Source organism: Sturnira hondurensis, unplaced genomic scaffold (genome assembly GCF_014824575.4).
Source record: "Sturnira hondurensis isolate 20B ecotype Veracruz unplaced genomic scaffold, ASM1482457v3 Scaffold0008640, whole genome shotgun sequence".
In the NCBI taxonomy this organism is placed as follows: Eukaryota; Metazoa; Chordata; class Mammalia; order Chiroptera; family Phyllostomidae; genus Sturnira; species Sturnira hondurensis.
The window spans coordinates 5,490,226-5,508,542 of NW_028081271.1; the positions used below are offsets into that span (position 1 = coordinate 5,490,226).

Sequence of the window (18,317 nt, forward strand, 5' to 3'; positions counted from 1 at the left end):
CAGGGGAACGAACGGACGTTTGGCCACGTTGGGGATGGTGATTTCTGCAAACTGGTGCCATTCTGGGCTCAGGGTCTTTTTAGGACCTTCGGGGGGTCAGGGGGGCGGGGAAGAGAGCTCTGCTTTTCCTGCTGGGTAACACACCACCATCTCTCAAAATATGTGACGATGGGGTCCTGCTGTATCTTCTTCGGCCCTTCCGGCTTCAGCTACTGGTGACAGGTATTCTCACTTCAGTTGGTCACACGACCACAGGAACAACAAAAAACACGTGACCGTGTTGGTAATTTTGTTGGAATTTTTATTTGGAAATAAAAATTCATAATAACAAATATTTGCAAAATCATCACGTAACATGCTTCATCTACTTAGAAAAAGTTAGACTGTGTAAAAGACATAGCTGTCATTTATAAACAGGAGCCTCTTTCTCTGAGCAGAAGAAAGCTCACGAGTAGTGACAGGATGAGTGCAAGGACACGGACGCCCCGTCGGCTCCTCACCTCCCTGGGTGAGGGCGGAGGCTTGGGGCTTGGAGCCCGGCCTCCGGGGCTGGGGGCTGGCCCGCAGTTTCCCCGAGCACCAAAGAAGGGAAGACCGATAGTTTCTAAAGTCCTTTCACTGAACTTAAATGGTCCTTTCATTTCAGAGAACAGTATGTAATCATAACAGAATCATTTTCCTTTGACTGTAAACTCCAGCAGAAAATAACATGCTCAAACATTTTACTACGCGGGGTACCACAGATATGATTGTGACTCTCACCATCTTTGGGAATCTGCCATTTCCTAAGTCTCTGATTTGGTTCGGTTCCTTGGAGACTCCTGCCTGGCGGGGGTTCTCCATGTAGACCAGTACACGGGAAGAAACTGGCCATGTTTTCCCTGAAGCCATAGTCTGCGGTCCGGCCTCCATCACACAGGCCATACCGAGTCTCCGCCAGGTCCCAACCCCCCCTAATCACACAGTACCCAGTGAGCCGATTTCTGAGTTCTCCCTCCCATCTCCCTGCTGATCACACAGGCTGTATTTTAGCATGCCCTGACAGAATGTCTTCAATTCACGATGCTATCTGATGAACAGTTTGAGGTTTTCACCTCACAGCTCTTCAGAGTGCCCAGTGACAAACAGGACACACGAGCCGCCCTGGAGAACCTGACAGTTCTGCCTGCGTGTCCTTGAGTAAGGATGCATGCAGCCTCCAAACGCTCCACTTAGGCTGCTCACACTTTCAAGTAAATATTTTTCAATATTAAACATGATTTTTTTTTATGACAAATACATGCTCAGGACAAACATTACAAAACCATATGCTCAGATAAATAATCTAAACACAGCTAATATTTCTCCAAATACCAATTCTAAAACCAAGGTCTTCACACCATGCACATAGTTCCTGAAATTCTAGACGCAGCATCCCATCACCACACATTATCCTACCATCCTTCCTACAGCTGGGCAAAAACTAGAACGCGTACTTTTATTGATATGAGAGCCTATCAACATCCCTGAAGTTCATTACTCAATGCTTAACTCTCACCATAATTACTTGAGACCATATGACATGGCATCACCAAAACTGGTCAATGATGAGAGCTGTGAATTTACGATCAGTTCCTCCCATAAATGTGCCACTACCATTTATTTACTCCTAATTCAATTCAGTCTCAGTGACCTGATTCTGCGTGAGGTAACTTCGTAGTAGTTCTGTTGCTACGAAGGTGGCGGGTTGCAAAGTACAAACTGTTATGAAGTACAAAGTACAAAGTTTAAAGTACCAGACTGGATTTACATGACGGGAAAATACAGTATCAGTTACACCATTTCCCTCACTTGGCATACAAACTTAAAAAAAAATACATTTCCTTAGTGATAAAAATACAGCTCTCTTGTGAGCATAGAAACAATGCATGGAATCTGTTTCTTTGCATGAAAGTTAGGGTCGAAGGAAAAGGACTCAAATTCTATCGCTACCTTCCGGTTAACCCGAGTCAGAATGTGCATGAGCTCCAGCTTGTCCGCGTACTGTTTCAGCATAGCACAGAGTGCCTGGATGAACCAGGACCCGTCCTTGGCATTTCTCCAGGAATAGTAACCTACAAGGCAAGATACAACCAAAACACCATGAGTAACTGATGAGACATTACCACACTACTACAAAGCGAAAACAAGCGTAAACTCCCATAGGTATTATTAGCCACGAAAAGAAAAAAATACACAACACCTTCAGGTTCAGGGAAATGATGCGGAAGAGGAAAAAACCCAAAACGAAAATGCGGGTCGTGCAGACACGGCTGCTTTCCACAAGGAAAGAAAGAGCCGCGGACAAACTTCCCACAGAACGACTGAGAGCTCAGCCTCCTGGGCGTCCCTCCCAAAGGGGGAGAGCGGGCAAAGGCACAGGTGGGGAAGAAAAGGTCGCTCTAAGTAGCGTAGCGCTCCACCAGATCACTGATTTACCCATGGAATAAACTGCTGTGTCCAGCCCCACACGGGGTGTCCGACATTTGTCCTCATGGCTCCCTAATGAAGTGTAACACACACACTACAGGGCGGCAGAGTCCACAACGGGAAAAGGGGGCACTTACTGTACTTTTTCCCGGCGTCCCACTTTTGCCCTCTCATGTACTATTCACGTTGATCTTTTTTATTTTCCACATTCCAAAGAATTCCTGGAAAACATGCCCCTTTCCTATTCTAAGCAGTGGGTGAGCTCTCAGTTGGCCTGTTACAATACAATGTCCTGTCCAATGTTAAGTTCATGAACCACACTGTGTGAGCTGCTTTCTTTTATACGCGTATTTTCTAGCCAAACATGGCTAAAAAGCACCTTTTCAGACCATTCTGCAGTTAATGTACTCTAAAATACAGACAAGTTAGCTATTTTTTATGGGTATCAAAATCTTTTTTTTTTTTAAAGATCTATTTATTTTTAGAGCGAGAGGAAGAGGAGGAGACAGGGCGGGAGAGAAACATCAATTGATCAGTTGCCTCCCATGTGCCCCCCAACTGGGGGAGTGAGCCCACCACACAGGCATGTATTCTGCCCAGGAATCACACCAGCGACCTTTTGGTTTGTGGGACAACCCTCAACCCACTGAGCCAGACCAGCCAGGGCGGATGCCAAAATCTTGACAGCCTGTGGAACTGCCTCCATATTGCTTAAAATCCGCACAGGACGCCCACGATTTGCAGCACCCTGCCTTCTCACCAGGCGCTGTAGAATACGCATACAGGAAGTCTGCCTCCACGGGAATTTTCTGACACGTCACGTCATCGTCAACGCCGCTGTCGGTCTCGATGCCGCAGTCCAGCTCTGTGCCTCGGCAGGCCTGGCGGGAACAGAAGGAGCGCTTATTTCTGAAACATGTGCAGGCATGCAGCCGATTCCTGAGAAGTGTCAAAGGCTAGATAAAGGTTGATGTTAATTACGTAGAATCTTTTTGATGGAAGTCTAAAATTAGAATTTATTCTCTATCTCCTAGTAGGCCGTTAAATAAAAAAGTAAGGACAGTTCAGTAGCTCCAGGGAAAACACCGTCTGGATGATCCATGACTGAGGGAATGGACCCCCGGCACATCCTTGGTGACCACGCCGCTCGGTGATGCGTTACCTGAACAATGAAAAGCTTGGGCTTTCCGGTCAGACTCCTGCAGCAATCCCCGCGGAAGAAACGCGTTAAGTCTCGCAGCTCAACGGCTCCGTTTGTTCCAAAAATGACGCCTTCCTCCCCGTGGCTCAGAAGCACGCAGACGAAACTGCTCCTCTTGCCATGGTCTTCTTCAGAAACTGGGAAACATTTACAAGGAAGAAAAACAAAAAAGTCCAACACAACTTCATTCACCAACCTCACAGACACTATTACTCGGGGAAAAGATGAGTAACGAAACTGCTAGTACGGGCATGTATTATTTTTATACATTTCCCCCAACTAATAACGAAGAGGTCATCTAAAGCCAACGTGGGGGCAGAACAACATGCCTCACACGGAGGGTGGGAATGAACAACTTTTATCATCTCAGTTATATACGATGCACATGGTAGGATTCTCTACAGTGTAGTTCTGCAATCCTTACACTCTATTATTATAGGTGTAATTATAGCTGAATCTTGGACCATAAAATTGCCCTTGGATAAAACTGGGCAATGAAAGTCATTTTTTTAATTTTTTCTCACCGCTGCGCATCAATTCCACCATTTCTTCGCATGTAAGATCGTTTTTGTTCCTGACTTCGTATTTCAAGTTCATGAACGTCTCCCTGAGGTTTGCTGCGTCTACATCTGTGCCAGACCGACATGTCATTCCTTAAAACAGAAGGAATGACTGTTAACTGTTTTTTTCAAAACTGAACTGCTCTGAAATGAACTATTCAGTGATTCACACAATCCACAATAAATTTCCTTTCAAATGCTAAGAAAATTCAATTATTCTTATCAGAGTAACAGTCTTTTTGATTTCTCAGCACATTAGACATCTTACCATGTAAGCTACATCAGTTTATCACTATATAAGCAAGCCAGTGTGTTATAGTTACAAAGATAGTACCTTTCACAGCTGCTTAGTGAAAAACAGAAACAACTTAAATGCCTAAAGAGTGGTTTTGGTTAAGTAAGTTACAATTCATTGATATAGTAGAACACAGTGTTGCCATTAAAAAAATTCGTAGACAAAATTTTGCCATGGGAAATAGTCACTTTTTAAAAAAAAGACTGGAAAATGATAGGCTCTTACTTTTGTTTATGAAAAAATAATAATGTATCTACCAGGACACACATCTCACACACTCAGAACTGTATTTCTTCAATTTTTAAGTCCCCACACTTTTAAGACACATTGCTATTTTCACAATGTCTTTCCAGGAAATACACACACCCTGCTACCAAGTGATACTGTTCATCCTCATTCTGCTCTGGGTAATCTCCCTTCCTCCTTCCAACTACCATGAGCCAGTTATGACCAGCTTCCTCCATGCAGAATGCAGGACGTGGAGCACGGAGGAGTTCAGGAACTTTTCAGAAGTAACTGAGCTAATGTCAGACCGCTACCCGGGGTCCTGGGCTTCCATCACTCCTTGATAGTACCTCCCCATAAATTGTACCAGACATTCAGATTAGGAACACACCATAGGACCTAGCAAATTTAAGGTCCCTAAGTAGAAAAAAAAGTCTCACCCCAACTATTGTGGCTTAGTGGATTGAGCATGGGCTGCAAACGAAAAGGTCACTTCCCAGGGAACCTTGAAAAGGTTCAATTCCCAGTCAGAGCACATTCCTGGGTTGCAAGCCAGGTCCCCAGTAGGGGTCACGTGAAAGGCAACCACACATTGATGTTTCTCTCCCTCTCTTTTTCCCTCCCTTCCCCCCTCTAAAAATAAATAAAATCTTTTTAAAAGAGAGAAAATGTCTGTATTTCCAAAATATTATTTCAGAGTAGTGTGAGTATGAGTGATTTTAACTTTTTTCTTCAGCGAATCTGTCATTTCCAGAATTTCTACTGTGGGTAGACATTATCTCTATACATTTCCCCCGAGGTCTTAGTACTGGAAATCCTGCGGACACAGAGCTGTGAAACAGGTGACCGACTCTGGCCCCAGGCTGCAGGCACTTGGCCGCAGGACAGAGAAGGCCAGGCTGCCCAGGCGGCTGTGAAAACCTGACCTTCGAGTCTCAAGTGGAAGCGAGGCCCCCACCGGGGCTGCCGTCACACTGCCTGGCTCGGCGTGTTTGAGCCGGAGACCGGAGCGGCAGCAGTCGGTGTGAAGCACACTCTCAACCGTGGACAGCTCGACAGGAAGATGGAGTCCTAACCAGCAATGCATGGCAGGCCACCTAATGGCTGACGGCAGCCTCTGAGTTTAGACGATACAGGCAATAAAAACCCGGATTTAGACGTCCATTTCCAAGTTCACTCCTACAGCCGATCTAACGCCCAGTCCTGCCCCTCTTTCCAAGGTGGTTTCGCTCCTGTCCATTTCCACCATCACGCTGCTCTCCTAAGCCTGCACCTGCTGCTTCCAGTTTCTTCAAATAAAAATGAATTCTAATACGATTAACATGCCAATTCAAGAGTTACCAGTGTCGACTTAAAGAATAAGAAAGGGAGCAATAGCCAAATGTTCATTCTTATGGTTAATCATGCATTAAAAGTGGACGGTATGTTTGAGGGTGTGTAATATTACAGAATCATTAAAATAACAGATATGAAAATTATACGGCAGCACAACAATGCTTATATTGCATGGAGTGGAACAAGCAGGATACAGTGCTATTTGCCGACGAATAAAGTTAATCTCTGAAAGAAGCTGTCGAGGAAAAAATAGGAAGCAATACACCAGGATGTTAATCAGCTTTTTAAAATCGTGAGGGATTTTTTTCCATTCCCTAAAAAAATGCCGAAAGGTTTTACTGGATTCCGATCATACCCGGTTGAGAGACTGAGAAGGGAGAAGGGGACTTGGTGATCACGTGGCAGTGAGCCCAAGGCACATGTCGGGAGAGGGTCAGAGGCGGAAAACAGGTTTAAGAGGGTTGGAAGGAAGTGAAGATGGCAAGCTTTCAGCACAAGTGCTCAAAGTTAAGGGAAGGAGACAAAAATCAAACCCACAGTTAAGAGGAAGGAGGGTCCAAGAGAGTCCGTCGCCTTTGCAGGGAAGAAGAAAAAGTCCACAGAGTGCAGGGTGACACAGGGAGGGAGCATTGCAGAGAGGGGTTCAGCACCAGGTGGGGCCAGTCACCCCAGCGCTGAGCGCACCTCTGCACTAAGTTGCCTGCAGGACTCTGTGCGGGGAGTTTAACCTTTCAGCCCTTTTCAGGGCTGTTGGAAATGTTAGGTGAGGCACCTTGAAGCAAAGGTTACAGAGAAGTCAGGGCGGAGAGGCCACCCACCATGCAGCCAGGAGACCGGCTGCGGGAAGAGGAGGTCATGGCAACGGGGAGGGGGTGAACACAGAGTTCACTCGCGCCGGGAACCTGCAGGTCCTGCCCCGCTGCCGCCTCCTCCTCCACGGCTCTTCTGTGTCAGGGTTTAACAACATCAACACTGTTTTTTCATGTTACAGCAACTATCAGTGGTGCAAATACTTGGAGCGTTAGGAATTACCTATGATACATACCAGTATTTTTATGAAAGTTTTTATTATTGATTATTAAGCAGACGCCCATTTCGGGGTAGTCCATTTTGTAACTACAGTCCAAGGGTATCCCAGAGTCCACTGATTTACTGCCATGTATGAGCCTCCTGTTTGGAAATCAAACAACAGTTTATGAAGGTGGGAATGACCAATGCTGCCATGCTTGTGAATACAACTCTGCAGCAAACCACAGCAGTGACCATTCGTGGGACCTGTTTCACAGGAGAAGGGAGGACCGCCATGCAGCTAAGCTCCGGCCGGTGGCCCTGCAGATGGTCAGGGCCAAGGCCAAGAGTACATGCTGGCCTCCCTAGCCCAGGCTTCTCCTCACCATCTTTCAGGTTCTCCTCTAACTTGTATCAAAATGTCATCACATATGTTTCACACTTTAAAAATTCCCTGTAACTCTGTGAAATATTTTATCTTTCAAGGTAAGAGTAAGATCTTAAAAATTACCCTGAAATGATAGGAAACCAACAAAAGGAAAATATGTACCAAAGCACAAGATTTAACACAATTCTGAAATTGTTCCTAAAAGCCTATGAATGGAACAAATTAATAACTTATTAATCTACAGAATCAGTATAGTAAATCATTGAAAAACCTTGTCCCAAGTTCACTTATCCCAAAACCTCTGTTATTGAGACCAAAGTCAGTCAACTTTTCATCAAAAGGGCTGAATACTAAGTATTTTAGGCTTGCAGGGCACAGCGCCTGTGACAGCTGCGTCCATTCTGCACGTGAAAGTAGCCCGGGCCAATACTTAAACAAACGTGTGTGGCTGTGTTCCGAGAAAACTTGACCAAAGTAGAGAGCAGCCTGACCCCTGACCTAGACCCAGACCGAGTGGACGACAGGTCTGCCTGCAGACAAGCATCACTGGGCACAGCCCCTGAACCCCTGCACTTCGTCTGAGAGCGCTTCGCACGACACATGTCTCAAACGGTTGTTGGAAAAAGACGAACACAGTAAATTGTGAATTAAAGAAGTCAGTGTATTTACTTCCGAACAAACTATTACATTTAATGAAAGGTGGCGAGGCCTACACTTGGCAGATAAGAAAACTAAGACTCTGAAAGCTGGGTGACTTGCGGAAAGCCATCCAGATCATGGGTCAGAGAACCTCGATTCCCCGGCCCCTCTAGCTGCCTCCTTGGGGGCAGGTGCCCCTCCACAGCAGCAGCACAGAGCTCAGCTGGGTGGGGCGGGGCCTGAGAAGGCGCAGGGGCTCCGCAAGCCCAGGAACGTGATACCCCCTCCCAGCATCACAACAGACGGCGTCTATTTTGGGCTCCCATGCAACTTGCTATTAAATTATGCTCTGTAGCATACGAAAGGGAAGAAATGTATAAATCCCTTTACGTGGGTTTAAAAAAAAACACAAACCTTCTAAAATGAGGTGGTACTTCAAAGTTCAATTTCTAGGAAGATCCCTTTGCTAAGCAACCATAGCTAAATTCTTATTGGTAATCTGTTAACAGTACTGCTGTTGTTCAGTAGTGGGATTAGTCTGTATGTCCCGGGATGGTCTAGAATAATAATACTAGGTCTCAGAAATAAAATTTTACAATTAAAGGTATCATCGGAGACCCCCAAATGGTTAGTAACAGACATGATTTAAGGCTGCTTGAGGTTTGTCTTTTCCCTTTCTCTAGCTGCTGGTCACTGGAAGCATTCATGTACAGATTATTCCAAACAGAAAGAAGGAGAAAGTAAACAATAAAAGAAAATCTATAACCAGGCAACTCTTCCCCAGACTGAGAACTGCCACTTCATTCCAGTCTCAAAATTCGTGAACAGGGGTCAAAACGACGCTCTCAACACAAACCCCCGGTCCTGCAGGGCAGTTTGGGCCCACACAGGAGCTGCCCCTCCGGCGAGGTCCTCCTGCTTCCAGGACAGGGTTTCTGAGTTTGCGGAGCCTGGGCCAGGCACTGGAGGGGCCAGTCTTTCCCTGAATCTCACCCGCAGTTCCATGGGATCTTTATTTTAAAGGGGAGACCCAGAGGAAACAGGCTAACCGTGTAAAGCCACACAGCTATTCAGGTGGAAAGCTCTTATTCCTGCTGTTCCCCGCCCCTCCACGAATGCTGCATCACAACCATCTTCTCGGATTACGTAAGGAGGCCCTTTATTAAATACTCACGTTTCTGAGTTTTTAATGGATTTTGAATCCACTGAGTTTTCCGTGTTCTCCATGGGCACTTTTATATACTAGAGCATAAAGAAAATAGAAGTTAGTCAAAACCAGCCCCTGTGAGAACACTGCAGTATATTAATGATTCCAGAGACGATTCCTCTAAGTTGATACAGAATGTGCACATTTTCACGTGAGGCTGCCACCCTCCACCGCGTCACCTGTGCTGTTACAGATTTCTTTGAGCCACGCCCGAGAATAAACCTCTGTAAAGGTTTGTGTAGTGCAGACCATCTCTCTCTCAGTCTCTTTCTTACAGATTAAGGATAATTACAGATCGATAATAAAATGATAGGGGCTACAAAGAAAATAAAATAGGGTAAAGTGAGATCAGGATGTGAGATGCTTCAGCTACGATGGTTGGGGAAGCCGTTGGAGGTGACATTTACCATAAGATCTAATGACACAAAGGCCACCAACAGCGGCTGTCCTTGCTGGGGGAAGGACAAGCCAGTACAAAGTCCTGAAAGAGTCTGGTGCATTCATGATGCAGAAAGACCAGTTCAACAAGCACGTGTAGAGGAGGGAAGGTGAGAAGGGAAATGAAGTAGGAAAGGCAAGGCCACACAGGGCCTTAGAGGCCAGGAGGAGCTTCGATTCTACCCCAATTGCCCGGAGAAGCGCTTGGACTGTTTGAAGCCGAGGACAGACCGCATGCTGAAAAAGCGTCACTCTGGCTGCTGAGTGGAGAAGCACCAAGCATGGAAGGCTGGAGCAGAAGCACAAAGGCCAGTGAAGAGCCTTCTAGAACAAGCCTTCAGCAGGTGGAACCAGAGCTGAACAGCAGACACAGGCCGTTAGGAGGCTAGAACTCAGGGAGAGATGGGGCTGCAGAAATACAGGGCACTCTGGGACTTGGGGGGTTACTACAGGAAGCAGGGCCAGTAAGAGACTAAAGAGGGGGTGTGGGGGCCGGGGTCAGGTGAATGTGGTCTGCAGAGCATGCAGAAGTGTTTCAAGGAGTGTTTGCCGTTTCCAATCTTGCTAAGAGGTCGGTTCAGAACAGGCTAGAAAACCACTGGCTAAAGATCACGATACAGTGTGCACTAACAGGGAAAACTGTCCAGGACTTGAAATGGGCAAAAGAAATGACCAGATATAATTTCTGTGGGGTGCTGGACATTGTCTACACTCTACAGGACTCCCAAGGACGATCTGATTTCATAAGGTGTCCCAGCTTTACTTAGAAATGAAATAGACAGTCTCATTTCAGTAAGGGAGCTGAAATTAAAAAAGTAAACACCATGAATCCTTTCAGAATAGAATTTAAAACAGTGTCTTATTATTTATAAGGATTTCTCCGGAACAAATGCTGTAATGTATTTTGTTTCTCATTATTAGTCTCTGAATAATGCCCCCTGCAACATTATCCGTCACCCTGCGTGTACCATTAAAGAATTTTATAACAGTAAATGACACCCTCATTGCATCAGACACGCGCACACTCACTCCGTGGTGGTCACCATCTGCCCCTCCCACGTGAGAGCGCCAACTGCGTACTCTCGGGAGCACAGCCTCACTCCTTGCAGAGCCAGTGTTGGGCTCAGCATTACCTCATGCCCATTAGCTAGTGTCTGGCTGCACCCAGGCGGTTCTGGGATGGTGATCTCATCTGAGAAGGATAAAAAATTATCCCCCAGGGGAAAGTTTAATACTCTGCATGATGATAGAGTTTAAGTTCTTAGAGCATTTTCATTTGACAAAACATAAGTAGGAAACTACACCGACTGGCATTTTAAACAGATATCCAGGCACAGCAGTGACTTAACCCTACTTGCGTGTTTTACTGTACTGATGTACATGGTGATTCCCATCAATTCAGGATGTTGATGGTGATAGATAAAATTTTTGAACATGTACTAGGTCCCAGAGAAGTTCTAAGAATACAGTTGAAACGAGACATCAAGCGGAACTTGGGTCTTAGAAGCTTCTCTAGTTCCCAGATCCCTTTGACACTTAGCCCTAAAGCCACAGCAGTAAGAACTTCAGAACTTATTGCAATAACAAATAAAGCAGGATAAATCATCTAAAGTGTTGAGGCAGAGGAATAAAAATTAATTTCTAAAACTGAAATTTCAAAATGTAGTTATAAAATATGAAAGTTTTGATTTAAAAAAATAACCCCTGGTATTGAAAATGAATAGTCGAAAGTGTGAGGTTTCAAAAGCCTGGTATTGAAAATGAATAGCTTAAAATCTCATAGAGATTTCAAAATGAGACATTAAATTAGCGCTGTCAGTTTGAGAGCGAGTCCTGCCCCATCAGCCTGTCACCCACCAGAGGCTGTTCTGGGTGCCTGGTCTGTCCCCTCACCTCAAAATGAGGCATCAGAACTAGCACCGCTCATATCTGAATCACCTCCACCAACATGAACACCTTAAAAAATTTATGTGATTTACCAAAACGGGTAAAAAAAAAATCACAATGCCACATGTGACTTGCGTGTTGGATACAAAGTGTTGTACAACAGTTCCTTTTACTACAGGGTTATGTGGGCAAAAGGTACTTGAATGCATTCTTTATCGATGTGTTCCGGGTTAGTCCTCCCAACTACGCCGAGGCATGAGGAAGCCCCACTTTAGAGTCCAGTTACGCAGCTTTCATGTGGAAGGACCTGTCGGCACGAGAGGGCAGACTCCCACCTTCTACACAGCTTAGTGACGCACAGGACAGGAGACAAAACCCCACGCCCTGGAAGCTCTAATGAAGATGAGACAAGGAGCCCTGGCTGGGTGGCCCCGTTGGTGAGAGCGTCAGTCTGCACACGAGAAGGTTGTGGGTTCCATCTCCCATCTGGGCACATAAAAGGGAGGCAACTGATTGGTGTTTCTCTCCCACATCAATGTTCCTCTCTTTCTATTTTTCCCTCCCTTCCTCTCTAAAATCAATACACATACATATCCTTGGGTGAGGAAAAATGACTGCCGAAATAGTCTAAAGTAGGCGTACCCTAATCCATGAAGAAAATAAAACTGATGGTTATGGTATTTTTGATGCCTCTGGGTAAGTTTCTTCTAAAAGTAAAATGAATTTCTTTGGGGCTTATAAGAAGCACCAGAACTGGACAGTGTCACTGGACCTGATCAAGTCGACCATTTACTATTTATTTTGTAATTCAGGTGAAAACACACTACTGGCAAATAAAGTTAAATACAAGAAAATTAAGTTCTGTTGTTCCACAGAAACAAAACCCAAAAAGACAGACTGGAGTGCTGGCCACCATTCAAAGCCGTAAGCCCTGAGCAGGCCTGCCTTCCCCTCATCTGATGTCCCAAGAGAGCATCTCTGGGAGGACAGAAGGAGGAGCAGGAAAGTCTCTGCAGGCCTTAGTCTTCTGTGCCATTGCTGGGTGGTGAAGGCTCCTGGCTACTTTTTCTAAAAACCAGATAACCTGTAAGGCCCCCTCCCTCCCACTGAGAACCACTGGGACAGTTCAGGTTGACACCCACCCGATTACATAAATCCTGCCTGCTAGAGAAGGCCTGAAGCGGAGGAAAGTTAGTGTCAGTAGTATTGATTCGTTGGTTCCAGAATACTTCACTGAACACCAACTGTGCGCAGAGAACCGTGGTAAGCCCCGAGTGTATCCAGTAATGAAAGAGACAAAGACGCTATCCCTAGGTGAGAACTAGATCAATGCTAGTTGGTCCTCAGAAGTTCCTCAACCCCAGGGCCAAGTTTGTATCAGATAACATTATCTTATCTGTTATCCTACTCCACCTTAAATCAAAAGCTCTACTGGCCATTGGAAGGCAAGAACAAAACAGGAAGAGAAAATGACATTGCACGGAAATTTACAAAGCCTTGCAACAGACATCCCAATTTGTACTCAAACCACCTCATGAGTAAGTAAATTACTTATGCCTACTTCATGGACCAGCTAGTAAGTGTAGCCCTGGCACTTGACCTCAGGGCTACACTTTGTACAACTGACTTCCCCTCCATTAACATTTATACCCGTTACATGTGTACAAAACATGTAAACAATATCTAACAGTCTATAAATTCCTCTTTTTCTAGGCCCACAAACACCAGTGCTTCCCATCTTTGAGGCAGAGTTTAAAAAAACTATCCAATACTGGACATCAGAACCAACGTAATGCCATTCATGAAAATAAATACTGCTTTCTAGCATTAGAAGAGGCAGTAGGAGATTGTCCTAAATTAGGTTTGAAAGTAAAAGGGCACAGAAGTATTGTAAATGTTTGTATCAGATAAGAAGGCACTCTTTTAAAATGGCAGGAGGCAAGGGCTTTTTTTTACAGGATATAGAAAGCAAATCTGATTTAATTAGGTACAGTGTTTCATCTCTCTCTCTCTCTCTCTTTTTTTTTTTTTTACTCAGAACAGGTTTTATTGCCAAACTCCAATAAATTGTTCATTCATTCATTAAAACACATTATATCTTCCAACAGCCTTCTTTTGCAAAAGAGCAAAGCAAAACCAAGGCTCACACATCAGGCTGTGAGAGCAATGATTCAAGCTTTACCTTTCGTTCTGAGATAGAGTACGTGCCACACTTTGCTTTGCACCTGTTACTATCTGGAGCTCACACTGCTACAGCAACTCCCTATTTCGCCTCTGATCATTCCATTCTAAACCACACCTTTTCATTATAATTTGCTAAGTAATCCTAAAACAGCTTTATTTTTTCCGGACAGGGCATACTTATTGAAAAACACAATTTTGTTGTGTGGGCATTCATTCGTGCCAGGACCTGAGTATAGGGAAAGACAATAAGGAGCAAGAGGAGATAAAACAGTCCCTCACAGAATTTGCTGACAGACTAGTAGGGGAGACAGTATACAAGCAATTGCATAAGATATGACTTTTACCCCCTTAGGAAATGGCACATACAAAAGCAACATATAACAGGAAAGCTCAGCCCTTAAGTGTTTAATGAGAACAGAAACATAAGTAGAAGTTCATCAAGCAAATGTGATGGAGGGAGGGCGGGAGTGCAAGAGCGTTTTGGGTACAGAACTGGTGTGGGAAGATCCCCATGGCTGTGCAGAAAGCAAAAAGATGTTGTAATGAAAGATAAGGCAGTGGAGGAGATCACGGAGCCAACCTGTGTTTGGCTTTGTCAACAGCGTTAAGGGACTTGATTTCAAAGCAGCTCCCAGGTGACTTTGGCCTTAGATACATAGTCACCGGTATGAGCCGGAAGGATTCCCGAAGTTCGAAAAGGAATTGGAGTTTAAGGCTTCAAATTACTTCTCTGGAAAACTGAGTCACACAGTCTACGCAAGAAAATCCTGGAAAACTGAATCACACAGTCTACGCAAGAAAATCTAAGCCCGAGCCACAGTCCGTAGCAAAGATTAAAATCTTTCAATAGTGGGAGGATCTGGCCCGAGGGCCAGCGCCCCAAGACAGCACTACACCTGCCTCCTGCCCGCCGGGAGTTTTTTCCCGTCACCGGTCTTCCACTCCACCCTCCCGGATTCAAACCTTAGCCCGTGGTCCTGGCCACTCTTAACTCTTCAGCATCCGCTGCCTGCCGCTCCAGGGCGCGGCCTCCAGCGCCGTTCCCCACCGGGCTCCGAGACCCGGGTCCAGCCTCCCGCTAATCCGGCCTCAGCGCCCCCTCCTGGCCTTCCGCCCACCCCCCCTACTCCCCACCACGGGCCTGGAAGCTCTCGGCTCCACATCTCGATCATCAATCCGGCCTCCCGTCCCCCAGGTTCGGCATCTCCAGCCAGGTCTCCGCTGTCCTCCACATCCCCTGCCTGGCCTCCCCCCGCGCCTGGCCCCCTCCTCGGCCGGGACTCCCGCTCCGCGGGCTTCGGTGCAAGTCCTCGCACCCGTGGTCGTGGCAAAAACAAAGGATCCGCTGCCCCGACTGTGCCCATCTCCTCCATCACTCCGGAGCAGCTGCAGGCGCAGGCAGGTCCCAGCTCTGGGCGCCGGGCTTGCAAAGACGGAGGGAGCGGGGCCAGAGCTGGCGGCCCCGCGGCGAGAAGGGGCGAGGGCAGTACTCACCGCACAGCAGCCACACAGCAGCCACCGTCTCGCCCAGCGAATCGCCTCCAGCGTTTCTGCAGTCCCGCAGGAGAGCAGAGCAGGCAGCTCAGCTCTCCCCGCCTTGCCCCGCCCCCTCTACGCTCGGCGCGCCCCGCCGCGTCGACACGTCACCGAAGGCCGGGCCCCGCCCCCTCCGCCGCTCCCGCCGATCCTGCCGCTCTCTCACTGGCCCTCGCGCTCCCGCCTTCTTTGCCGGACGCTCCGCCCCCGAGTCCCGGCTCCCGCCAGCCGCCGAGAACTCAGCGCCTTCCCTCGGAGCGTACTCGTGGAGGTAAACCTGGGGGGACCTAAGGCTGCGTCGGGCCCCGCGCGTAGAGGGAAGGGAGTCAGGGCGGGCGCGACGCCCAGTCCCAGCTCCGGCTCGGAGGGAGCGGACTGCCACCCGCCCCGGCACTCTCGGCTTCCTCTCCGGCGACCCGAATCCCAAGTCTGAGCTGCCCCACTGCGCCCCCGCCTGCTGGGGGTCGCGAACTCCTTCCCGATCTGCGCAAACCCCGAGTTGCGTTCGCTGAGGACGGGGCCAACGCAATTGACAGCGAAGTGCTGCATCCGATTTCAACCGGTGCGGGACATTCTGACAAATTAGGGGCCCCTTGTTAAGAACCGGCGGGCCCCCAGCACCGGTGCCTGTGCCGGCGTGAATCAGGGCCTACGTTTTGCACATAAACTCACGTTGATAATTGTGTATGTGGCTGTCAGTTGTTGAGTGCTGCTTCTGTGCTCTCGCATTTTCACACATTTTCTGATTTTATCCTTCCAACAACCCCTGGAGGTGGGAATTCCCTACCCCTACCCGGGCTTAAAAAGGATAAGGGGTTTGCTTTTGCTTAAAGGAGAGTTCCAGAAGTTAAACTCGGATCTCAGGAACAAAATTTAGGCCTTTCTTTATTACACCCCTCCCCACCCCGCAACTTGAGAGAGGACCGATGTTTGGCAGACCTTTTTTTGGCTGCAGTAGACCTGGCGCTAGGACCCCCAGGACCCCAGCAGGGTCAGCCTGCGGTTGTTTTTCAGCAGGGCCCTGCTGTGCGACCTTGCTGTGTGCCCAAACCCTTTATGTACTTGCCTTTCTTGCCCAGCGACGCTCCTGGTAGAGCAGGAGCAGGAATTTTCTGCTTTCCCGTGAATGATACCAATTTACTTGGTCTGCAGAAACTTTACATCAGACAGTAAAGTCTGAGTAAAGTAAATTGGCTGGAGGCACTGTCTTCTGAGTCAGTAATTTTTTTGTATGTAATTTTATTGCATTTACTGGGGTGACGTTAGTTAATAGGATCGTGGAGGTTTTAAGCGGTCGTTTCCACGGTACTTGGTCTGTACTGCAGCGTGTGCCCAACACATGACCGCAGGCTGTCGTCAGTCACCACGTGGTAGAAGTTTCTTTGCACAGAGGGTCTAGCAGGTGGCAGAATTTGATCGGGCCCTGGAAGGGGAAGAAACTGGGAAAGGCAAGTGGGCGTGCCAGGTGAGGGAAACACAGGCAGGTGGGGCCTCAGGTGGGTGGCAGGTGCAGGGAGTGTTCTTACCATTCCCAGTAGGGAGAAGGCTGTGCAGCCAGAAGTGAACTGCGTGATGGGTTTAGGTCTAGATTCTGGAAAGAGTCTGTTCTTGAGGTAAGCCAGACTGTGAACTGAGTGATGCTCCGAGGCATCGCTGCCCCTAGCAGCAGTTACCAGCACGTATTTAACGTGGTGAGAGCCTGCAGATGGGAGATGCCTCGGGCACAGTGCAAAGCGGGAACTGCAAAAGAACAGTATGTCTTATCCTTTATTGTGGACTTTTAAGAAATTTAAATAGGGGTTACTTCTTTTTAAGCTTAGATAGGCAAAGAAAGTGAAGTGGGGGGAAATACCGAAATTCAGTCACTTAGTTTTAATTTCTTAAGGTGTTCTTCATCAGGAAAGCAAACTTATATAATAACATTTCTATAAATAACTTTTTAAAAAAAGATTATTTATTTATTTATCTTTAGAGGGGAAGGAAAGGAGAGAGGGAGAGAAACATCAATGTATGGTTGCCTCTTGTGCATTCCCCGCTGGGAACTGGCCTGCAACCCAGGTATGTGCCCTGACTGGGAATCAAACCATGATCCATTCATTGGTTCAGAAGCCCGCGCTCAATCCACTGAGCTATACCAGCCAGGGCTCTGTAAATTACTTTTAATCACGTACTCTATTATGAATAAGTTAGCAGTGGGAGTAATAGCGAAAATGTATGCCAAGAGGCCACAAAAGGGGCTTATGGTAGGAAAACATTGCCAAATACCAGAACGTTCCGTCATACTACAACTAGAACACACCTGTCAGGAAACACCAAGCCCTGATGAATCTATTCGCAGGGCAGAGAGAAGAATTGGAGTTGGGGAGTAAGAACTGATTTGTGATTAGACAATAAAAAACAACCCAACAAAAACGAACAAACCCAAAACAAAGAAATCAGGAGAGCCGGGCTAGGGAGAAGGATGGCAGAGGCAGCCTTCAGAGCTCCTTTGAAGCCAGTGTCCCCTGGACCAGCTGTTCCCTGGTACCAGTCCATCACATGTCACACCCGGGCAAGCCTAGGCATAAATCTCGGGGAATCAGAGCTGTTTAGCTTGTTCATCGTCTGAGTCATCTCCCCGCCTCCCTTCCCACTGTCCCGTCGCCCACTGCAGTTACTCTGTTTTAGAGTAGACTTGCCTTTTTTCTAGCCTGACCACTTTTAGCTATAAAATCCCCACCAAACATGGTTAATAAAAGTTGTTGGTGCAGTGTTTAGAAATAAATAATAGAGCTCTTAAAGCCTACTATTTCAAAATACAACAAATAATTTTCTTTGGAACTTGGAAACTGTTACCAAAACAGCTGTAGTCCCTATGTAAAAAGGTTTTGCTGTACAATTACATAAAAGAGAGACAGAACTCTTTCCCCAGCAGGAAGTAAAAGCGTTTCTGAAATGGTTCTCCCAGAGGATAGGGATGAAGAATA

At 46.8% G+C, this 18,317-nt stretch overlaps 2 protein-coding genes across 7 annotated transcripts in view; one reads left to right on the forward strand and one right to left on the reverse strand.

Moving 5' to 3' along the window:
* Window positions 1–320: 320 nt before the first annotated feature.
* Window positions 321–15,412, reverse strand: CASP3 (caspase 3). The gene is made up of 7 exons (XM_037055157.1): window positions 15,310–15,412; window positions 9,274–9,341; window positions 7,110–7,234; window positions 4,174–4,302; window positions 3,611–3,786; window positions 3,209–3,329; window positions 321–2,093 (listed from the first exon to the last, which is right to left on the reverse strand). The coding sequence occupies exons 2-7, from the start codon at window positions 9,324–9,326 to the stop codon at window positions 1,864–1,866; spliced, it is 834 nt and encodes a 277-aa protein (XP_036911052.1). The 5' UTR covers window positions 9,327–9,341; window positions 15,310–15,412; the 3' UTR covers window positions 321–1,863.
* An 88-nt stretch (window positions 15,413–15,500) lies between these two features.
* The window catches only part of PRIMPOL (primase and DNA directed polymerase), a 43,565-nt gene continuing 40,748 nt past the window's right edge, over window positions 15,501–18,317 (forward strand). For all 6 annotated transcript variants that reach the window (XM_037055158.1, XM_037055159.1, XM_037055162.1 and 3 more), the window contains exon 1: window positions 15,501–15,622. The gene's annotated coding sequence lies outside the window, so the exon portion shown is untranslated. The remainder of the gene's footprint in view (window positions 15,623–18,317) is intronic.

Bases quoted from the DNA above. Each gene is read 5' to 3' on its own strand.
- CASP3 (XM_037055157.1), bottom strand. From the start codon at position 9,326: ATGGAGAACACGGAAAACTCAGTGGATTCAAAATCCATTAAAAACTCA. The intron at 7,235-9,273 runs GTGAGTATTTAA...ATTTCCAAACAG, and splicing joins TCCATTAAAAACTCAGAAAC to GAGGCTCATACATGGCAGTA. The intron at 2,094-3,208 runs GTGAGAAGGCAG...CTTGCCTTGTAG, and splicing joins TGCGTATTCTACAGCGCCTG to GTTACTATTCCTGGAGAAAT.